Source organism: Nyctereutes procyonoides, unplaced genomic scaffold (genome assembly GCF_905146905.1).
Source record: "Nyctereutes procyonoides isolate TBG_1078 unplaced genomic scaffold, NYPRO_anot_genome, whole genome shotgun sequence".
Classification (NCBI taxonomy): domain Eukaryota; kingdom Metazoa; phylum Chordata; class Mammalia; order Carnivora; family Canidae; genus Nyctereutes; species Nyctereutes procyonoides.
In genome coordinates, this window is record NW_026575125.1 from 9,137,733 (window position 1) to 9,161,570 (window position 23,838).

Genomic DNA, 23,838 nt, shown 5'->3' on the forward strand with positions numbered 1-23,838 from the left:
AGTTAAACGAATGCTATTGTGACAAGTTAATTAGGCATGCATAAAACTGCTAAATATATGTCATTGAAAATGCCTATCTTTCATAATTTGTTAAACATCAATTATGTTCATAAGAAATCTGCATCTAGTAAAATGGGTACTGCTGATACATGTTAATTATTTTTGAAAATAACAGAGTTCTTTTAAAGTTGCATATGGATTTAAGCATGCACATCCTCTGAAGGTTTGAGCTATTTTGAGCTTATACAAATGAATCTGAACAATATGAAATGAAGTAAAATTTTTCCTAAAGTTCTCTTAGTAAGACAAAAGGCAAATGGAATTGCCTATAGCCAAGGGTCTATAAAAGATATTTGGTTTAGACTTCAGATGTTCAGGTAGGCACGTTCTCAAGTCTCATCAGATCCAGTCTGTGTTGGAGCAGCACAGTAAGATAAAATAAAACAATGAAAGGCGGTTTCCTTTGTCCAGTTGTTGACAGGACACCAGTTCGCAACAGTGCAACACACACTAGAGTTTGAGATGTATGCCTCTAATCTTTATGCTTTTCAATCCTTGAGAGTGTCCTGGATTCATACTAATATAATGGCAAATGCTAATTCAAGCCATGAAATTGTTTATCATCAAGAATTGCTATGGCCTCCCATCCATGCTTCTCCATCTGGGAACTCAGATGCTCAAGATAGTCACAGGGAAGAAGATGCTACATCAGAGGCTGTCACCAAGGCAAGCTATGGAGTGAGCATGACTGCAAAGTACAAGATATATGGAGGTTGGCTGTCTGTTTCATCTCTTGGGCTTCCTCCTTGGTTGTCTCCCACTGACCCAGTGCTTTTCAAAGTGTGGTCCTGAATCCTGCACCAGAATCACCTGGAATACCCTTTAAAAGCACAGATTCCTGGCTAAGGCTGCATTAACTAATGGGGCAAATTTGAATTATGATTTAGGTTATCGGCTGAATTGGGTCTGAAAAATGAAATCATTTTAAGCAAACAGCATTAAAGTAGATATGGAAGATATCAGAGCATTGTTGTACTTTCTTTAATTATTTTGTTTAATGGTTTTGTTTTGACATGAAGCCCGGTGTTGGGAAATTCATTGTCTTGGAAGATATTGACCTTTCTTCTCAGTGACAATTCCCTTCTTACTGAAATTGATCACTCTCCCTGCTTGAATGGGATCTGAACAACGGAATCCTCTGGTTTCTTCCCAGTCCACTTTTCTCTTGCTCACCACCACCTCTCGTCTGGTTCAGGTGAACCCATCCTTCAAACCTTAGACTGCCTACCAAGTATCATGGGAGGACCATTTAACATGCTCTGAAGATCCCTACTTCTGTGTCCTATCCAATAGCTCAGAAGTCAGGGTTGAGAATTACAAGGTTGATCGACTACTAAATCATTTTCTAACGTGGTTGTTCCAACGTTTTCTCCAGGAATAGATTTCCATAGTGGTATTTGAAGTGTTCTATAGCCTCCTCTCTAATTCAGTTCACATTAATTTACACTCACCCAAATGGCACAAATGTGTTTATACAGATTATTGCCAACCATACGATTCTGGGCATCTGTTGTGTGGCTATCTTCCTATATTACCTGTCTTTTAAATTAGTAACCCCCAATAAATCTCAATCTAAGTTTCCTTAGGAGTCATGCCTATCTGGCTTGATGGTGTGAGGTGAGGTTGAGAGCTACTGGCTCTGCTGAGCATCTCAATCAACCCAAGGATGTGACTTGATTATTCTTGTCTCGAACACATTAGAGTGTCATTAACATAAAAGTCATCTCTTAAACACATTGAACTGAACTCAATTAATGTAATTGATTACCAACCTAGCTGTAGGGATGCAAGCTTTAGGGAAACTCACAAACATTTGTGCCCTTTTAGATCCTACCATTAGATTCACAAGGCACGGTCAATAAGCATTTTGCAGGCGCTAAATTCATCATCTTTAACGATGACAAAAATCTGGGTAGATGAACTGGCTGTTGATAAAAGACTAATTCTTGAAGTGGTTTTCAATAGTATTGACAAATAGAACTGAACCCTCGAAAGCTAAATTTGATCATGAATTAATGGAACCTATTTTGGACGTTAATTTATACAAGCCCTAATAGATCCTTGATTTATTGCATCTCATTTGCTAAAGCTGAAGCCACGACTGGAAAAATGTATCAGTCTGGGTTCTGTTTCAACTCTGTAGTCCTTCAAACTATAACCCTCAAAATGAATATTACTGATTCGTAAATAAAATTCATAATATGTGCATTCAAGTTAATATTTAAGAACTGTGTTAACCTTATGTTCTAAGATAATCTTTCTCATCTTCCACAGTGTGGAAAGAATTTTAGGATGTTTCTTTTCTCACCCAGCGTATACCAGATCCTAATCAAGTGATAGATTTTAGAGCCTCTGACCTTTGCCGGAAGGATGTGCTCTTGCTTACATAAAGGGTACGTGTGTGATACCGGGCAGCATTCTAACATGGCTTATAGTTTTCTTCTCTAACCTCTTTTGTCCTTGGTACTGCTCGCTCTCCTAAACATTCTCCCCCATTACCCAACAAGTAACATGGCCACTTGTCCCAAACACCGGTTTCTTTAATGCCTCTATGGCTTTTTGCTTGCTCTTCCCTTGGATTGGAATGTAATTCCCTTCCTTATCCATCTGGTATTTACCGCCTGACATCTCTAACCTCATCTCATGGGCATCTTCTCTGTGAGGGCTTTCCTGGTCCCCAGTGACTGTCCTTGGGCTACATTGACTACCCCCGTGGGATGCACCCCCACGGTACAAGCTACATCCTTCTTCGGCACCTGCTGTTGTACTCAGATGTTTATATCCATAGCTCCTCCTACTGGATTGGAATTTCTTTCAGGACATAGAACCAAGGAGAACATCACAGTAAATAGAACTAAAACTTTTTTAAGGGGCGCCTGGGTGGCTCAGTGGTTGAGTGTCTGTGTTTGGCTCAAGTCGTGATCCCCAGGGTCCTGGGATTGAGTTCTACATTGGGCTCCTCATGGCAAGCCTCCTTCTCCCTCTGCCTATGTCTCTGTCTCTCTCTCTGTGTCTCTCATGAATAAATAGATAAAATCTTAAACAAGCAAACAAACAAACAAATAAATAAATAACACTTTTTTGAGTAAGGAATGCATGAGTAAAACAATGGCCCAGAGATTATTCTCTCAAGGCCATTATACCTGTCTTCCCTCTGCCTGGGATCTTTTTCATAGATAGCTTCCCAACTAAATCCCTCCCTTTATTCAGGTCTCAAAGGTAACGTCCTCAGAGAATCCTCTACTCCCATCCTGTTAAAACAATCCACCCCCTCTTTCTCACTCTATCTTGCTGTATTTTTTTCATAAAAACATATCAGCCACCAACAATATGAGATATAGTTTATGTTTGATTTTCATTGTTTTAGTCCTTCCACTAGAAGAGGGGATGGCAAACCTTTTTCTGTCAAGGACCAGATACTAAGTATTTCAGGCCTTGTGGGCCAAAAAGCCCCCGTCACCACTACAACCTCTGCCTTGGTGGCATGAAAGCAGCTACAGTGCATCAATAAAAGGGCATGAATGTGTTCCCATAAAACTTTATTTATTAAAGCAGGCAGAGGCCAGATTTGGCCCGTGGGTCAAACTGTAGTTTGCTGCCACCTGTGCTGGAATACAAGTTCGTTGGTCTGAATCACAGCATATCTTGGGTACCAGACACATAGAAAGATTCCATTAAATAGTTGTTGAACTAATGGTGAATCAAGTTTGATCCACCACAAGTAACCAAAGAGCCCAATTTTGACTGAATTTGAGAAGTCAGCGGCTGCTAGTCTGAGAGAAAATGATAGACAAAATCTTCCATTGAGCCTATCGAATCCTCTAAAACATGAAAATGGCTGCTATGTGGCTAATATTGACCAAAGACAAAGGTTTACTGAGAATACTTGTACAAAGACAACCAGAGAAAATGCTTCAGTTAAGACAAAGGAGATCGCTTTTCATTTAAATTAGGCAACTAGAAATGAATTTTACACCGGTCAATACATGAAGCTAAAGTTTTCATTGTATTTAAAGGTTTTATGTAGAAAATGTGTTACATCCTGAAAGAAGTATTTATTTAATAGGTATTTGGGACTTGTTTGTTTTGTGAGAACTGTTGATGTATATGTAGGTATAGTTGATATATTATAAATAAATATTAGTTGAATAATTGATCTCAGTATTGCTCTTAGGGCAGAAATGTTTATTGCTCTTGGCTAAGAATTAAAACAGAAGTTCTGGTTACATTTTTTCAACTGGGAGTTGGAATGAGGACGCTCCCCATCAGTGCCATTCCCAAGGCAAGGAGTATTTCCTGGGACTTGGCAGGTTTCTTCATTGGAGAGAGGCATGGTGTGCGGTTGAGTCCTGGCAGAGAATGGATGGATGTAGACACAGGTAAAGATATCCGTAAGTCCCACTGAGGTACCCAGGGACTAGCGACTAGCAGCACCTGGGAAGTGGTCAAGGTGCCCACGTGATGCCACCCACGGGGCAAAGCTCCCATTGCACAGAGCAGGCAGAGAAGGAAGCAGGCCTGGATCCGGGGCCTGGGGTAAAGAGGTTCAGTTCATACATATGGAGCTTAGAAGAGGGGAAACAGAAGCGAACAAAACCCAAAATGGAAAAGCTGTGTAACCTTGGGCTGTAATGTAGTTCAATGTCTAAGGAAACTAAATTCCTAGGAAGGGGCTATGAATAATTATTTGAATGCGGAAAAGATTAAGAGATCACAATTTCTTAACTGAAATAGAACCGTTAGCTGAATCCTTGGATTCTGTGATTTCCTTACCAATTTCTTTTAACTTCTATCAGAAGTTTTTAGTCATTGGGGGCGCCTGGGTGGCTTGGTCAGTTAAGTGTCTGACTATTGGTTTTGGGTTAGGTCTTGATCTCAGGGTCATGAGACCAAGCCCTGCATGGAGCTCTGTGCTCAGTGAGGAGTCTCCTTGAGATTCTCTCCCTCTCCTTCTTCTCCTCCCCCACTCATGTGCGCTCATGTGCACAAGCTCTCTCTCTAAAATAAATTAAACTTAAAAAAAGTTCTCAGTCATCAAAGGAGCGCTTACTATTCACTTTTTCAAATCCTTTGTGTAAAGATTATAAAATCATGAAGTTTACAAAGTGTGACTAATCATCTCTCTAAACGTATGTCCTTTTTAAAAATCAGATCATGCTTTCTCAAATGTTCCCCACGTTGTATCTACTTATTTAGTTAATTATTTTCTGTAAACTTTACACCCACTGTAGGGCTCGAACTCACAACCCCAAGATCCGGAGTCTCCTGCTCTATCAATTAAGCCAGTCTCATGCCCCAAAATCAATTCATGCTGTCCAATATTGTCTTAGATCACAGTTTCTATAACACACAACTCATAGTTTGAATTTACAAACCCATGGGATTGTTTCCACTCTCCAAATATCAAACTATAATAGAAATCTTCAAAGAATACACATAGATCACAGAGATATACAACAGCCCGATGTTGCAGTGGGGAGGGTACCTCCTGCATCTTCAACCCTCTGCTTCCTGCATGTACTGCCCTGAAGTATGGATAGAATCCAATTTGATGGAGACAAACTTTCAGACCTAAAGCGATGATTTTTAACATGTTTGGGGAAGGCTTTGCTCGTTGTTATCCAGTCTTTTGTTCAAAAATGGTTTTCCCGTAGGTATAAAAAAATAAGGGGAATCGTTCAAGATGGAAAAGTCTGCCCTGCCCTGTAATTCTATATGCTCCATAAACACCAGATACCAAATGAAAGTTAGAGAGATTTGGAGTGCTTGGGTTTCCGACCCCCAAAGAGTTCAATCATTTGGAGCCCAGAGCAGGAACACATTTGATAATGATCAATTTGTCTGTCCTTTTGTCACCCAAACCTGAGGCCACCCTGTTTCATGGTTCTTGCTAGAATTACTAAGGATTAGACAAGTAGAATGAAATGCACCATTTCTCATCAGCACGTTAACTTCATTTGTAGGTTTCTAAAAATGCTTCTGACGAGATTGGAATGTGAGAGCTGGGCTTTTTAAGAGCTATGCTGAGTTTTGTAGTACCAGTGATCCTGTCCATCATGTTTGAGTATATAAAACACTTTTCGGGCCCACACAAGTCAGATTATGCAGAACAGAAATCTCCACATTTTCTGCTTTTATACTCCATTTCTATTATTTAAAAAGCTGTGAACATGCAAACTCTGAATATGTACTAATTTATTTGTAATTTATATGTATATACACCCACACCACAGTGAAGAGTATATTACAGAAAGCATATGTGAAAAAGATATTAAATAAGATGTGAAAATAAGATGAGATGAAGGTAGGATATTTTAATCACTTGTAAACACTTTGCTGCTGTTGCTGTATTACAAATTATGTAATATTTTAATGACAGCAACGTGATTGAGGATGCTTATTTATTTTTGAGCACCTTAGTTTACCACTTCATCAAATAACAATTTGAGGGTCTATTTGCAAGTTCAGCTTATTTCTTCACTTGGTGTCTCAGTCGTTGTCATTGGGAGAAAAAAGAAGCTGCAGAGACCTATCAAGAGGCAAAGGGCCAGGGCGCCTGGGTGGCTCAGTGGTTGAGCATCTGCCTGCAGCTCAGGTCGCGATCCTGGGGTCCTGGGATCGAGTCCCGCATCGGGCTCCCCGTAGGGAGCCTGCTTCTCCCTCTGCCTGTGTCTCTGTGTCTCTCATGAATAACTAAATAAAATCTTAAAAAAGAAAAAAAAAAGAGGCAAAGGGACAGAATGTTTCACCAGCTTGCTTACTGGTGAAACAATCTCATCTCTGCAAGTGTTAAAATTCAGCCAGAAAGTTTCCATGTTCCTTGATGTCCTCCAACTGCTCTCACAAACCAAATGGAAGATGTTACTTGTTATTATAGTTAACAAATGAGTTCACAATCCCCAGAAATGCTTCACTTGAGGATTTTTAAAAGGGTTCAAAGAATTCATTTCTGGGTTTTCAGTGGCTGCTGTTTTTATAGATACATATTTGCATAATTTTCAATAAAAGAAGCACATAATAGTAGAATCATTTTTAAACATCTGTCTCCCTACATTCTTAACACAACCCAAGTTTCTTTTAAAATTTAAGGTACTTTCTCATTCACTATTCTGATCTCTCCTTTACTCTGAAGAGACAACTCTTTAAGTTCATTGTCACCAGCTACCAGTCGGCAGCCCCTGCGGAGGACGAGAGATTTGCTGGAGCTTCGGTTCCAAACCAACCGTGCTGTTGACACACTAAAGCACTTCAGTTTCTTTGGTGCCTTGGCTCGCATTCAACTCTTTCAAGAGGGCGGGCATCTCTACATGTACCCCGAGACCCTTGTTCGTTCTCGTCAAAGCTGCGACTCCACCAGTGTATTCTTTTCTATGTTTGGGCCAGAGCTTCCTAAGAATTGTCATTTTATAATAGGGTCTGCTATTCTTGTCGGCTAGACAGTCAGTGTTTTTCTTGTTCAAAGCGTTCTTTTCTACGATCATATAAAAATTTAGAATTCTCTTTGTTGAATTCTTTAACACGGACTGTTGAGGTATCGTTATTGGATGGCATTAAATCTGTAAATTAGCTGGAAGAGAACTGAGATTTTCATATTTAGTCTACCCATTACGAAGTCCCTTTTATTTCAGACCCTCATAAAATTCTCCAACAAGAAGGGCACCTGGGTGGCTCAGTGGTTGAGCATCTGCCTTTGGCCCAAGGCGTGATCCCAGGGTCCTGAGATTGAGTCCCGCATCGGGCCCCCCGCAGGGAGCCTGCTTCTCCCTCTGCCTGTGTCTCTGCCTCTCTCTGTGTGTCTCTCGTGAATGAATAAATAAAATCTTAAAAAAAACCTCTCCAACAAGAGGCTTCTCCACAGTTTGTGTCTTCTCAGTTAAGCATTCAGGATTCTCTTCGCTCTGCACGTACCGTGTAAGCTTCCAAGCTTGACTAAACAGTTGGAAATCTTTAAATGCTCCTGTCGTGTTGTGGAATTGAGTGACAGTGGCCTGTGGAATTGATTAGTGCAGGTTGAGTTCTTCTGAACCCACAATATGAATATTCATGAAGGCAAAAAAGGCACGAGACCAAGTATGTTATGTGAGCCGGAAACACATTAGGTACAGTTATATATTTTTATAGTAAATTTAGTTCGTCCTCAGTGGCGGCGTCTGGTTGAGCCTTTTTGATCCTTGAGGTCAGAGGCTTGCCCAGATTTGCTCTCAAAACATCGGTTTTGAGTGTAAAAATCCACAGATCATAAGAAGGCTGGAATCCCCTGGACATACAAGAGAAGCGGCTGAGCCTCCCACCTCGTGGGATGCAGCACGCAGATGTAGCTCCAGATTCTGGGGATTTCGATCCGTATTAGCAGAAGTTTCCAGATCTCCTTTCGTGGTGTCCCTGCACAGGATGGTGTCTTTCCACGCTTAGTCACTTCTCTTCCAGCTCCCTCTCTCCTTCCCCTCAGAGATCCTGTTTACTCCATTTCTCTTCTCCCACATAGCACAGACAAGTCATGTGTGCAAAACAATTAAAGTCACGCGGGAGCATCATATTATGTTCCTGCTGGTTGGCAATTCGAGTATGATCACGTCAAATACTCAGAAGTCCCCTGGGTGTTCACAGAGTCAGAATTGGAGTAGACCCCTCTGCTCCTCAGCCCACGGGTAGCTGCTCCTAAGACCCTCACCTGAGACTGGGTAGGTCCCTGAGGTTCACGGACTCCGCCATTTCTTTACACTCAACCTGGGGATGTTGGTGTTGGGTTAGGCCCACCACGGGCACCCTCTCTCCTGAAGTTTCTGCCACTTCCCAGTACCCTCTGCCGTTGCCTCCTTAGCCAAGGTGCTCCCACTTTCAGGAAACAAAAGTCAGAAGAGAGGGGTATTGGTAGTCATCGTTTGCCCTGGACCCTGGTAAATGCATCTTCCCTGAGGCTGGGGGGCTGCCAACGGCCTGGCTTCTTCATTAGACCCAGTAGAGGGGAAAACTCCATGAGAAGCAAGCACAAATGTTTTTCAGTACGTTACTTTGCCTTATACATCATTACGATTTGGACTTGCTAGAAACCCATCCTGGGGTCTAATCCACTTCCTGACCTCTCAGTGGTAAGCTATCAACTTTAATAATCCATACTTCTGCATTCCTTTTCCTTCCTGCTGCTTCTTCTGGGGATTTCTGGTTTGCCTAGCTTAGGACTTTCGCTCAGAGCTTTCCTTACTAGGCCCCCTCACAGGCCACAGTAGGGCTTATGAATACTTCCCCTTGCCTTGGGAGCCACTGCGACCAACGTCCGCTCAGGGAAATGAGGAAGTCATGAGGAAGAGTCCATCGGGTTCCTGTGGATGTCCTGTCAGCTGAGATAATGAGGGGGGAAGTTTCCTTTGGAAGTGTCAGTAGTGTTTGTAAAATGTAACATACTCGAGCATAAATGGTGTGGACAATAAGGTTGGTAGAATCCTCTGCGACCTCTGGAATTCCAGAGTTTTTAAGTAATACTGAAATCACTATTTTAAAGATTGTATGAGTGAGCTTCTGGTACATAACAAACATCCCCTAAATTCAGTGTCCTAGAGTCATTCTTTAGTAGCATGTCTTCGGCCTGGGGGCTGGGAATCTCTGCTACACTTGGCTCCTTCCTGAGCTGTGAGTTCTGGCCTCTTCCATGTGTGTCCATTCTCGAGCCCAAGCTGGAAGGGCAGCAGCTGCCTTATGAAGGTCTTCTCGTGGTGATGATAAAGATGCAAGAGCAGGGGCGCCTGGGTGGCTCAGTTGGTTAGGCAGGGGCCTTCGGTTCAGGTCATGATCTCAGGGTCCTAGTATCAAGCTCTACGTCAGGGTCCCTGCTCAGCGGGGGGTCTGCTTCTCCCTCTGCCCCTCTCCCTACAACTTGTGCTCTTTTGCTCTTTCTCTCTCTCTCAAAAATAAATAAATAAATTAATTAATTAATTAATTAATTAATTAATTAAACCTTTAAAAATAGAGGCAAGAGCACATGAGCAACTACAGAGGTTTTTGTTTTGTTTTGTTTTGTCACATCTGGGCTCAGCTATGTGACATGCTTTGTGCTGTGAGATGTTAGCAGAGTCAAGGAGTAGCAAAATCTACCGTGCGTACAGTGGGAGGCTCTGGAAAGCACTGTGGTCTAGGCTGGCAGATCCCCTCTTGGGGAGCAAATAAAGAATAATTCAGTCTGTCACCGAGTCCAGTACTACCAAGATGAGCATATGATGTATTGACATGTCATGCTGTCATGTAATCACAGCTGGCCCTCCCTGACAAGTAACACTGCCAATGACCTTCCCAAGTAGAACTCTGGACCGTCTGTTTATTTATACTTCTTTTCATTCCAGTCCTAACTGCCCAGGTGTCCTACCTGCTACCATCTTCCTACATTCTTAAGTTTTAAGAGTAATAACTTCTAAATTTAGCTTTTCCTACCAGAATCTTTCCACTCAGCACATATTCCATAAAAGGACATCACTGTCTCTGATGAGTACATATAAAAATGGAATCACTTTAGGTTTTCTTTTTCTTTTCTTTTTTTTTTAAATATTTTATTTATTTTATTCATGGCTCCCCATGGAGCAGGGAGCCCGATGTGAGACTCAATCCCAGGACCCCAGGATCACGCCCTGAGCTGAAGGCAGATGCTCAACCACTGAGCCACCCAGGAGTCCCCACTTTAGGTTTTCTTATAGCATTCTATCTACCAAAGTAACTCTTTGTGATGCGTGGATGTATCAGTCTTTGACTTCTGTGGAGGAAGAAAGGCTCCCAAGGTACTAGGAAAGCCATTTCCTTTTGTTATGGGGGGTTGGACAGCAGGATCACCATCATTCCTTTTGAAATGAATTTGTTTGGGGCCCCGGGGTGGCTCAGTAGGCTCAGGTCATGATCCTAGTGGGGAGTCTGCTTCTCCCTAACTCCTGCTCGTGCACTCTCTCTTTTTCTCTCAAATAAAGAAATCTTTAGTATAATAAAATAGGATGAATCTGGTCAAAACAGGAAGATTGTTCATTAAATCTCAGTGGATATGTTTTCCATCTCAATTAACATAGCCTGGATTTTCAGGTCACCTATTCCTGGTCTCTATGTGTGTCTTGCAGAAGGTTGGGGGCAGGGGCTGGAAGTTTGTGTGTCTCATCAGTTGTGTTCTTCTAGTCTTAGCATCAGAATTCACTGAAGCATGTTGAGCAGGTAAAGAAGATGTTGCTTTCTCAGCTCATTGTAAAAGGACTCAAGCTTCGTTGTAAAAAATACCACGAAGAGGGAGCCAAAAAGTGCTTACCTTAATACAAACCACAAAATGATGTTTCATGGGGGGAATCAAAGACAGGTTGATTATTTTAAGTAACTTCTGAAAACGCCACTTGTTGCGCAAGAATAAAAATGCAATTGGAAGGGTATCCTCAAGTGCAAACAAAACAGAGTAAAAAATTGTAAACAAAAACAAAAACACTGGAACAAACATCAACCACAAAATACACATTCGATTGTGAGTTTCAAATGGTATTTGGATGGGGAAAGAAACTTGGATGGATGTAGCCCAATGTCACTTTGTGGACACAGCTGGTGGCAGCATCTGAGCTGAAAGTGCAGGCTCCTCTGAACATAAGTGGCACTTCTCATTGTCTCATGACGTGGGTCCCTGCCCCAGCCCTGGATTCGATGTTTACTTAGGGTTCTCGAAATGTGGCGAAGGAAAACTTCCTGATTTAATCCTCAGACAGCCTGGATTTTATTCCTTCTTCTTTGTCTGTATTCTGTTGTAGTTTTGCCTCATGTGTATCAGTTTATAGTTGTGTTTATTGTGTCATTGAATTTGATAAGATTTTTCAAACTAAAGGTCTCGGAGCTTAGCCAGGATTTGTGTGGCATTTCACTGGGAGTTCGCCTATTGGCATTTAAAACAATACTGAATTTGTTTTCATTTTTTTAAAAAGATTTTATTTATATATTTGACAGAGAGAACACAATCTGGGGCAGAGGGAGAAGCAGACTCCTCACTGAGTAGGGACCCTCATGTGAGCCTGGGATTCCAGGACCCTGGGATCATGACCTGAGCCGAAGGCAGATGCTTCACCGACTGAGCCCCCCCGCCACAGGCACCCCTTGTTTTCATATTTTAAGAGTGAATGAGTTCATCATATGTGAAACCTATTCCTTTCTATTCATTGGCTCTAAGAGATGAAAAGAAGAACTATTGCTTTTTGATTACTGACTGTGTGCTAGGCATTGTGCTAAACGCTTCACTCCTATTCATTTCATTTTCACAACTGTCTTAGGCGATTGTGACTGTTAGTCTTGCCATCTTCCAGATGCAGAAACTGAGGCACCGAGTCAGGAGGTAGTTTGTATGGGTCCCGCTGCTAGGAGGTGGGGGGTGCTCAGGATTCGGCTGTAGACAGTCGCCGCAAAGTCTCAGTGCAGACCACTGCAGCAGTCTCACGCTTGCCCTGTACCTGGGTGGATGCATGTGTGGGTCTCTTGGGTAGACCATAGGTGTTAGCTCCTCAAAGAAAAAATGGCTCCTGCGATCTGCAGACATCAGGACCTCGAAGTTGCATTAGACAGTGTGCTCATATGTCCATCCTCAGTTAAACATCCTATGTGTGCAGGAAGGAGGTTCCAGAGTAGGAGTCCGGGCCCTGTTGGAGTGGCCTCCAAATATGTTAAAACCCCAGCGATTTCTTGCCTTCCCTGCCCTTTTCACCCTGGTGCAGGCCACCGTGCTCTTCTTTCAGGAGGGATGCGGTAGGCCCTGAAAAGCTCTCCTTGCTCCACCGGTGCCTCCCCCGTCTGTTCTCTGTGGGGTAGCTCGCAATCACATCACTTCTCCACTCAGAGCCTTCCAGAGGCTGCCTGTATCACCCCCTCACACCCCCTCACTTATTTACCCCTACCTCGGAATGCTGGCCTCCCGGCTGTCCCCTAGGCACACCGTCACAGGGCACAGCCCTTCTCAGGACCTTTGCACTTGGTGGTCTCTCTGCCCAGAACACTCCTCCCCCAGATACTTATCTGACCCCTGATGGAACCCCCAGTGTCCCCACCCAGTGGCTCCCCCCCCTTCCTCCCGGCATTATTTTTCTCTTCAGTGCTTGTAAAGACCTGATATGCCATACGTCTTCCTAATTTCTTAGTTCATTTTCCGTCTCAGAACACCAGAGTGAACATTTTATTATTTTTACTCTGTTTTGGTTCCTGTTGAATCCCTGGAAGCAAGAAGCCTGTGGGCGTTCAATAAGTATTTGTTGACTAAATGAATGCATTATGGAGTTGTTTCAGAGAATTAAATGAACTAACATATGGAAATAATTTCAAAAATTGCTTAGCATGAAATTAGTGTTTAATAAATGTCAGGTATTAATAAAATAACAATATTACAGTTATTGAATGAATGATGAATTAAGAATCGGAGGCTATTACTCTATCATGCGGTGGGAAGAGGATAATCAAGCTATAAATGCTTTCAATATCCTAACCTGCACTTCAGTAGATGCTGGAGGAAGTGGTCCAGGACATCGTTTGTGTCTTTTTTCCTGTTGCCTCGAAGCAGAGCCAGTAGCCACCCCTCCCTGAGCAGGGAATGGTCCCTTGTCCTTGCTGCACTTTGGAATCCCCCAGAGTTCCTTTCAAAATCCATCCTGCCAACCCCCCCCCCCCCCCCCGGATATTCTGATGTGATGGTCTGGAGCGAAACCTGGGCATTAGGACTTTTTAATCCTTTCCGGGTGGTTCTAATGTGCAGCCAAGTTTGGGAACGAGTGCTGGAAGCTTTCCCCAGACCGGCGGTGGCACAGGGCAAAGCCTTCCCCAGTCCCTTTCTACACTTGGAATTGAGAGTTCAGTCAACCAGGGTTTGGTTCTCTGTTCTGCAACAAGGGTGACCATGAGCTGGTGGTTTCACGTCTCCAACCTTCTTCATTTAGAATATGTCTTCTGTGGATTATGGTGCCAATTAATAGCTGAAGGCCAGACCCTAAAATGGTGGGCATCCCCTTCTCTTTTTTCCCGTTATTCCATCTAGGGATGAACAGCAAGTAGCTCAAGAACAGCCTGCTCTGAGATGCTCTCTTGTAAGGAAGACAGGACAACAGAACAGTGTCCCTCCCCCATGCCCCAGTGGCTCCTTCCTCCCCCAGGTACACACAGCCATGCCTGTGACAGGCCTGGGAGGGATCCATGTCAGGGGTCACGTTCCCACCAGCGAGGCCTCCCTGAGGAGCAGTTTCTGGTCCCAGCATCCTGACCTGTTCCATATGACTCAGGCCCTCCCTGCCAGGAGCCCAGTGGAGGCTCTGGTCCTGGACGCTAGGGCTCACTCCGCATCCGTTTTGCTGGTTTAATCAGGGCCTTGAGTTCTGTCCTGGAGACTGCTGGCCTTCTTCATGTGACCTCGTGCCCCCAGGTGGCCTGCCCACCTCCCTTCATCCAGAGCACATGGCCCACCACGGTAGCCATGCCTCCCCTCTGGTTCCCGCCAAACACCTGCAGCAGCACAGAAGACCTCCGTTCCCCTTTGACCCTATAACACCGCCCCTCAGAGCCTGGTCGTGCCTGGAATGGTGGTGGGACGCTGGGGCTAGTACACTACCGGGGCGAGCTTCTCAGGTGCATGACCCAGGACATCCCCCGGGGCCCTGGGCAAGGGTGCACATTCTGCTGCCTTGAAATCCTTAATTATGTTTGGATGAGGGGGTCCCGTGTTTTGGTTTTGCACTGTCATTGCAAATTATGTAACTGGTCAAGCGCGTGACACTTGGGAGACCTGGTGTGAGTTGCACCTGGCTTACCTCTGAGAAGCGTGTGACCTTGACCCAGTTATTCTTCCTGCTTTTGGCGTTGGCAACGAGGGGGCCGTGGGGTCAAACTGCCGGTGCTGTGGGGTGTTCTGAAGATGGGATCGGGTAACAGATGAGTGTCAGCGGGCAGCACATACCACGTTAGCTCTCAACGCTTCTCTCCCTCTGAGCATTCCAGACTGCGAGCTGCTAAATGAAGACACCTCCTTTCTGATTAAAGGGGATTTTAAACTTTTATTTTCTTAGTCAGTGGTATATGCCTATAGCACAGAATCCCGGAGGGTTTCCGTTCATTTTTCTCAAATCTTATTAATTACACAAAAGGACCACAAGAATTCGTCCTTTCCAGTCGTCTTTTTTTTTCCATTTGAACAATGTATTGTCTACGTGGCATATAGAATAGCATCTTTCAAGGTATTTAGAAATGATCTTCTTTTACTTACTGAACATTAGAGAACCAAAAACTTGAATGAAGTCCGTGTTGTTGAAATAACAATGCCTTACATTTCTTAAAAGAGGTTTCTAGCGTTCAGACTAATAACTCTTCCCTCAAAACAGGCTGCCCCGATTACTGGACAATGGCGAAGACTGCATGAAAAGTCACACGAGTGGGTTTTTGACACGATACTCTGGCACACGAGGCATGGGCCCTGCGGGACAATAAGCTGCTATTTTGACATCAGCTTCCGTCCGGGGGTAATGCAGATAATAACACCGGCCTGGCTCCTTCCTTTCCAGCTTGTTTTGTGCATCCAAGGAGATCTTTGTGGGTGCATTTTGAAAGTGTGTGAACGCCACACTTATTTTGAGTTTAGATGACTGATAAAACTTCTGAGGTTAGGTGGTGAACAAAGAGATTCATTTAAATCATTTGAAAATGTCTCCAGAAAATAAATGCCAAGAGTTCATTTCTCATCTTTTTTGGAAAGGGGGAATGCGGCTGACGCTAGGATAACCTATCACCACCAGTAGGATTCCCATCACTTCACTTCCACTGGAGCCAGAAGCCATAGACCCTACTTACTGAGTATCCCGAATCCTCTGAGGCTCTTTCTCAGCACACCAGTTATAAATCGATAGTGTTCCACAAAGAATTCTCTCTCTCTCTCTCTCTCTGTTGATTCACTCAATTATTTATGGCGAATCCACTCTGGGACAGATACTGTTGTAGGCAGCCGGGATAAATGACTGAAGGAAACCCAGTTCCTTGCCCTCGTGGAGCTTGCATTCTAGTGTGGAGAGCCAAACGATCAAAAGAAGTCTTATTTTACCGCACGTTAGCAAGTGATTAGCGCTAAGAGCAAAAAAGTAGAAGAGGGTACGGGGTTCGTGGGTGCGGGGGAGCAGGCTTGCTGAGTGCAACTTTGTGGCCAGAAGGCCACGCCTGAGCAGAGGCTGGAGAGCGCTGAGCACGTGCCACACACATAGCTGCAGGATCAGCATGCCAGCTGGGGGGGAACAGCCAGTGCAAAAGCCTGAAGCAGAAGCGGCTCTAGCGATTTCAAGGAATTAAGGAGGGCAGGCGAGAAGCATGACCGCGTGCCTTCCCACGTCTTCCCCACGCTCTCCCAGACAGGGAGCAGAAAGTTTTGAAACGGGAGAGGGGATGGGATTGCCAAGCCACTGCCAAGCGCTTACACTAATGCCTATTTTCCTTTGTGTGTCCTTTTCCCACAGTCACATGACGCAAGGCATCCCGTTTGACGACCCTCGCTTAGAGAGCTGCCAAATCCTCCCTCCGGCCCCTCGGAGGGTGGAGATGAGGAGGGACCCCGTGCTGGGCTTTGGCTTCGTGGCCGGGAGTGAAAAGCCAGTGGTCGTCCGCTCTGTGACACCAGGTAAGCACCCAGGCCACTCCCGGGCCCCTGGGGTCACCCGCCACCTACTGCTCCCTGTCCGGCCGTGGAGCCTCGCGGAGTCCTTCCAACATCTGGGTGTGAACCGGGTTTCGGTTGCCAAACGCATCGTATCTTTTGACTTAGGAAAACACTGATCTATCATTTGTAACCATGGAAATGACCCACTTCTTAAAGTAGGAGTGCACATCAAAGGAGGCAGGCACTGCACTGGATTTCACTAAGTTCCCGATAAACCCCTTGGTGGGGGGAAAAGAAAGGCAGAAAGTGACATTTAAGTCACAGAAGGATTTTAGTCATGGGAGCGGTTGGATCGTTTTTTGAAGATGCACTCTTCTCTCCTGAGTCGAGGCCGAATATAGTTCTCCACCCCGTGGCTGCGGAGCCGGCCCGGGTCACTGACTTTGGCCCATGGCGTATTAGCAGAGATGACACTCGGGGGGCTTGAGAGATGCTTGCATGCTTGACCTGCACAATTGGGTTTCTGTCATGGGCGTGATGGGATGGGAGCGTTTCCCTCAAGTGGCTGTCACCTGTTCAGCCTGAGCCCCCAAATGAACACGTGGCACTACGGGCCTGCCATGTGGAGGTAGACGTGGCCTGGCCTGCACCAGCCGGTCTGTGGTCATCCCAAAGGCCCATCTGCCTGCGAAGCAGTGACGACTGTCGGCCAGCCGACGGCGTTTGAGGGCAGTTTGTTACGCGGCAGTGGCCCACTCGTACATGCTGTGGCCGGTCTCTCATTCTGCAGCGTGATCAGATCATTAATGTCCTTCACCTCTGTCTTTTTTTATTAGACTATACACACGTTCAACTCTCAACACAGTTGAACATAATGCCCTGGGGATGCAACTGCCCGAAGTGGGCTGCCCTCTGCCTTTCCAGAAACAAGGCTCTTTTAATGATTTCTTTCTTCAGGATACGCATCTATGTGCTCATTTTAATGGACTTGTGTTGGATTTATTTTCACATTAAAAGGAAATTCCCTTGCATGCCGTTCCTCCTCCGGGCTGGGCAAACCGGTAACAGAGTCGCAGTGGTACAGTCCTGTGGTGCCACACACAGCGCCTGGGTGTGATGCATTCGGAGCTCATCTCTGCCCCCTATTAGATTGTTTTTAGCTTCCACGTTAATTCCTTTGCATTTCAGTTTGATGGACACTTCTCTACATCACCTGAATAATGGGGATCATACTCGTAACTGTCTTTAAGGGCTCAGGAGAGAACAAAATACATTATAAGAGTGCAGGTGCCTTTTCTCTGCCCTCCCATCTTGCCGCTTGCTGTGTTGGCCATACAGTCCCCTGCTCCCCTCCTCACCATGCCTCGAAAAATTGAAGGAATCAGAGACCCTCTGCTCTTGGCCAGGCGAAGGGATTCCAAACCTGTCAAGATCAAGAAAAATAAGGATAATGTGAAGTTCAGAGTCTGAGTGCAGGGGCACCTGGATGGCTGAGTGGTTGACCTTCTGCCTTTGGCTCAGGGCATGATCCCGGGATCCTGGGATCAAGTCCTGCATCGAGCTCTCCGTAGGGAGCCTGCTTCTCCCTCTACCTGTGTCTGTGTCTCTCATGAATAAATAAAATCTTTAAATAGATAAATAAATAAAAATAAAGTCTGGGTGCAGCAGAAACCTTTATACCTTGATCATTCCAGGCAAAGAGAAGGCAGAGAAGTGACGCAGTTCCTGCCCCCAGGTTTGGCAGTGAAGGAGCTGAAATGAAGGTGGTACACTGACTTGAACTGAATTAAGATTTTTTAAAATTGAAAAAATAGTTTAAAAAGAGCACCAGGTACATGCTTCTCATTCCAAAACATATTTATTGTTATTATTACTGAACTCTAAAATATTTGGGCTTCTGAGTCTGCCAGTTAAGGAAATTGAAAGGCATCTAGTGAGTAGTATAGATCTCAAAAGTTAATAGTATTTTTCATTATTTGATATCATTCTGGCCCAGGGTGAGCGCTGCAAACACGGTCAACCACTTCACAGACTTGTTCAGGCAGAAGAGGCTTCCTTTTCTATCCCACCACTGACTCACCACAGCACTTGGTCCTGTTTGCCCAGCTTTTTATTTTACTAGCCCCAGGTCCCACCTCAGTTCTCTGTGTGGGATTGTTGAGCTCTACGCAATTTAGAATTTCATTCTGAAAATGAAAGAGATTTGTCGCCTGCTGTGATAACAAAATATTACATATGCGTTGCAAAAATCCTACAACGTATAGAGGAGAAAGTTAAAAAACCAAAAGTCACCCTGAGCTGCTAGTCCTCGGAGTGAACCATTAGTAACATGTACATAGAGGAGACAGTTCTGTGCGTGCATATGCATATGTTACGTATCATATGTATGAGATATATGATGTATAATAGGTGGGTGTGTACACATTTTTTTCCTAAGTGGGTTAACATTTGACATGCTGCTTTCTGATAGTGGGACACTATAACCTCTCTGGTTCTGAGATTCTCTAAAGACTAGGTCCTCCCTAGAGCCGACTGGAGATTTGAGTATTGTTTTGTATTTTCTTGTATTGCTTCACTCTTCCTTCAACCTCTTTCCTTCTTCACCCTCCACTCTCCTTGGTCCTCCACTAACACCTAATATTCGACAATTTTGAGAATAGTGGACAAAAGTGAAAACAAGTCAAACAGTACTGTTACCAGTCATTCTTAGGTGTGAAAATACTGGTCGAATAAATTGTGTCTTTCATAAAAATGACTTCTGAGGTCTCAAATGATTTCTGTGGCATGACCAGATTTTTTGTACTCGGCAGCCCAGCCTTCAGAGCACAAGGCACAAGACAATTCCCTGAAGTGTGCCTCTGCTTCATATTCTGGATGGAACCGTCCTGCTTCCCTCTGAAATTCTTGGTTTTAGTTGCTCGATTAAACAAGAATATTTTCATTTGGCCAAAGAAGCATAGGTCAGATGTAAATGTACGTCCTATTAATCTGCAAGGAAAGTAGTTAAAATCCATTAGCCAATTAGTGTGAAAATTTTTCTGTATTTGATCAGCATCTGATTTCTAACCATTTGTTGGACTGAATTTGAGTGAATGTTTGCAGATAATCCAATGGTTATATAAACTCTCTCAAGTGATTTTCAAATTTTCTTATGTGTGCAAACACTGAATCTCAGTTTCCACATCTTGAAGTGAATATTTTTTTATCACTGATATGAGGAAATATTAAGGTTTTCCCCACTTTTTTACTACCCAGAAAGATATGTTTATCCTCCAGCTTGAGTGACACATAATGCCAAGTGTCTGGGTGGGTGGGAAGCATCTGAATTACTTCGAGATCCCATCTCTGGGTGTGAAATGTTCATTCCAATTACTAAATAAAGTAATAGCAATAATATTTGAAAGATAATGTTTCAGCTGCACTTACTACCCAGTGACAGACCTGGAAATGAAATTATAGTACCCCATCAATATTTGGGAGGTAATTACATTAGACCAGTAGATAGTTGATATTTATAGGTTTTATTTAATCTGGATGTATGCTTCATGCTGTTGTGGCTTTATGTATCGAGGGACCTGGCAATGATCAGTTTTTAAATTATAGGAGCAAGTTCAAAAGAGATGCTGGCCACCTGAACTTGAAAGAGTCCACAGACCTAAGCTGGGACCCTGTTCTACCCTTTAGTCCAGTTCTTCAACCTGTGTGAGCCTGAGGCATCTCATTGTATGGAAGGCATCAAAGTGTCAGCGGGATTCTAGGCAAGGCATTTAGCCCCTTGCCTGGTACATAATAGATGCTCAACAAATATTAGTTCCCTACGCCCTTGCCAACACAAGCGACAAAGACCATGGTGGGTCAAGACCAAAACAAAAGCCATCTGGCATCTCGTGTGAGCATGGACACACACACACACACACACACAGAGGCATGGTCCCAGCCACAAAAATAATAAAACATCCTCATCCCCCAGCTGATAAGAGTATTTGCTGCTTCCTTAACCATCCCCGCCTTAGCTCTGCTTCCTTCCCCCACCTTTTAGGCATGGATGATTGAAGACGCTCCCACTTCTTGAACCCTCCCCAGAAGCACATAATACAGGGGCCTCTCGGTTCCCCACAGTATGTGGCCTCCCTAGTTGTGTAAACGAGGCTTTGTTCAAATCCAGGTGTGCCCAGGTTATGGCGGCTTTGGCTGCACGTAGTTGGCCATCCATCAGGGGCAATACGTTCTAGGGGCTTCCATACTCAAAGTATCATCAGTTGACCAACAGCCTCCAGAGCCCTTGGGAGCTGGCAAGAAGCACACTGCCTCACCCATTGCTCCTCCAAATCTCCTGAATGAGTCTGCAGGGCAACAAAGTCCCTAGGGTCATGTGTACCCATTAAAGTGTGACAGGCTCTGCTAGGCTGCTGTGTCTCAAGCCTCCCTGGGAAGTTCTAGAGAAATAATGATGTCTGATTCCCACCTCCAGAGAATCTGATTTAATAGGCCGGAGTGTAGCCTGGGTCTCTGGAGCTTATCCAGAGCTCTCTAGTTTTCTTTCTTTCTTTCTTTCTTTCTTTCTTTCTTTCTTTCTTTCTTTCTTTCTTCCTTCCTTCCTTCCTTCCTTCCTTCCTTCCCTTCCCTTCCTCCCCTTCCTCCCCTTCCTCCCCTTCCTTTCTTTTCCTCTCTCTTCCCAATGTGGGTCTTGAACTCATGACCCTGAGATCAAGATTCACGTGCTCTGCCGACCAAACCAGCCAGGCCCCCCTCCCCAGTTCTTCCTAATGTGCAACCAGGGTTGGGAAGGATGACTGTGTAGAACTTGGACGGGTGGTTGGGTTTTGTTTTGGCAGACAGTGCCCGGCACTTACAATGAATGGTGATGGGGCGAGAAGGACTCGGAGGGATTGGCGATGGTCTTCTCACCTGCGCTTCGCTCTCATTTGTCTCCAGGTGGCCCCTCTGAAGGCAAGCTGATCCCGGGAGATCAGATTGTAATGATTAACGATGAGCCAGTCAGCGCTGCACCGAGGGAGCGGGTCATCGACCTGGTCAGGTGCGTGACTCCCCTGGGCCCTGTCCTGCTGCAAAGGCAGACCTCGGGCCCTGGAGGAAGGGCTTCCCGTGAGCCAGTGTGGGGCAGCATCACAAGTCCCTGCCGTTCACCTTAACGGGGCTGTCACTGACCTCTAAATAGAAACAGGCCCCCTAAAGACAGAACACCTAACTGCCCGTTCTGTGTTAACAGCCAGGGTGCCTGTGCCTCAGCTGAAACGCTCCTTGACTCCTACTTCCATTGCTGTATCCAAAGGTTGCATTTTCTTCCCCTTCCAAAATTACTGACACGTTGATATTGCCTCATCAAGGGGATCAAAATGCAATACCCGAATTCCGTATAAGTGATGAGTAATTTTGTATAATCTCATGGATACACAAACATACAGTTCACTGATTTTTCATACTTGACTGAGTGATTTATTACTGAATTGTGAATCATCAACCGAAGCAAAAGGATAATTAGGTCAAGGATATGACTGTTTAAAAATGTGCTTGGTTTGTTGGTTTAGCTTGATCATAGATGTAAATAATTTGTCGTGTGATACTCTTAGTGGAGCAGCAGAAAATATTTTATGTGATGTTAAAATATTGGTCAAAAGATTCTTGAAGCCCCCTGGAGTTATTCTCCCACAGTGTACTTAGGGCAAAAATGGGTCATTACAAGTTCGAAATGAAGCTATGCCTATTGTATGAGTGGATCCACTTGGGTTCCCGGGGTGTTGAGGAATGATGGGTGGGTGACACCTGTCTTTTATATACTGATTTTTTTTCAAGCAAGATTGCAGCAGAAGCTAAAGCTATTACATCTAAAAAAAAAACACATCTAAAACTACATCTTAAAAAAAAAAACCAAAAAAACAAAACTACATCTACACTTTGAAAAGGCATTAAGTGGAGTGTTTCAGGGGCTTTCAAGAGAAAGTTTCTTTCCCAAGGTTTGTTCGGCTTCTGCTTCTCAGAGAAACACTGGAGGGTCCTGCTTCCTTGGGAGGACTGGGAGAGGGGTAAGAAGACAGAGAAATAGAAATAGAGGAGGCTTACTTTAAGGGTGAGCAGCCGTTCCCGTTGAAGCCCAGCAAGGCCCACATCCCGGGATGCCTCTCAGTTCCAGAAGAGTTGGTCACCCTACCTTACAGTGTAGACCCACTATCATGGAGGCTTGCAGCTGGCTGGCCAAGTCTTCGTGGGGCGTCCACATCTCCCAAGGGTTCCTCCCCAGGCTGTTCATCCATGTGAGCAGTCACTGACCATGCTCGGTCAGACTTACTCTGCATCGGGAATGAGACCTGGGGACACCTTCAATTTTCCTGGGGGCCAGGAATGCAAGAATCAGGAGTGACTCTGTATTTTCAAGCCCTGGGGAGGGAGTGGCAAGGTTACCATCTGGATCCCCTTTTCTCTCGAGGTGCTTGTGGACAGACCTCATCCAGGCAGGCTCTGAGCCTTCGGTAGGCCTGCATCCTCGAGTGCCTTGTTTGGGCCTGATGGCAGGCCACGGGGTTCTCTTGTTCTCCCCTGGGCGCACCCCTCTATAATCAGTTCTGTTCATCTGGGTGCCCGGAGGATGGTAGAATGAAGGTGTCTGTTTAGGGGTGCTGGGACTGACTTGCTCGCTGTAGGACACAGCCCGCGCAAAAACCGTCCAAAAGCGGGATCATTTCCCAGCAATCCTACCAGGGCATCTAGAGAGATGTTTCTCCTAACCATTTTTTTCCTTCTGCTTTAATGCATTTTGAAGCAAGTGACCTCACCATAAACAAAGTCTCTATAGAACTTTCTATGTAGCGGGGCTTAGCCAGGATGTGTTGACTAAATGAACGACAGCTCACAGTCCACATCCAGCCTGCCACCTGTTCCTGCACAGCCCATGAGCTAAGAATGGGTTTTACCATTTTTAAACGGTTGGGAAAAAAAATAAAAGAAGAATATTTTGTGACACATGCAATCCATGTGAAATTCAAGTTCCAGAGTCCATAAATAATGTGAAAACAGTCACACGCCGTCATTTATGTGTTGTCTCAGTGTTTTCTCCCTACAGTAGCAGAGCTTGAGTGCTTGTGACCGACGCCTCTCAAGCCCTTTACAGGGAAAGCTGGTCAGCCCTTGTTTCACAGAACATCCTAAAGTCATTA

The 23,838-nt window shown here is 44.7% G+C and overlaps 1 protein-coding gene and 1 pseudogene across 1 annotated transcript in view; both read left to right on the top strand.

Annotated features, from left to right (window-relative positions):
* The window catches only part of FRMPD4 (FERM and PDZ domain containing 4), a 560,598-nt gene that overhangs the window by 451,884 nt on the left and 84,876 nt on the right, over window positions 1–23,838 (top strand). Inside the window, exons 3-4 of the mRNA XM_055337432.1 lie at window positions 16,527–16,687; window positions 21,602–21,704. Coding sequence (XP_055193407.1) covers window positions 16,527–16,687; window positions 21,602–21,704 — 264 coding nt within the window. The remainder of the gene's footprint in view (window positions 1–16,526; window positions 16,688–21,601; window positions 21,705–23,838) is intronic.
* LOC129517546 (60S ribosomal protein L38-like) lies at window positions 18,026–18,427 on the top strand (annotated as a pseudogene).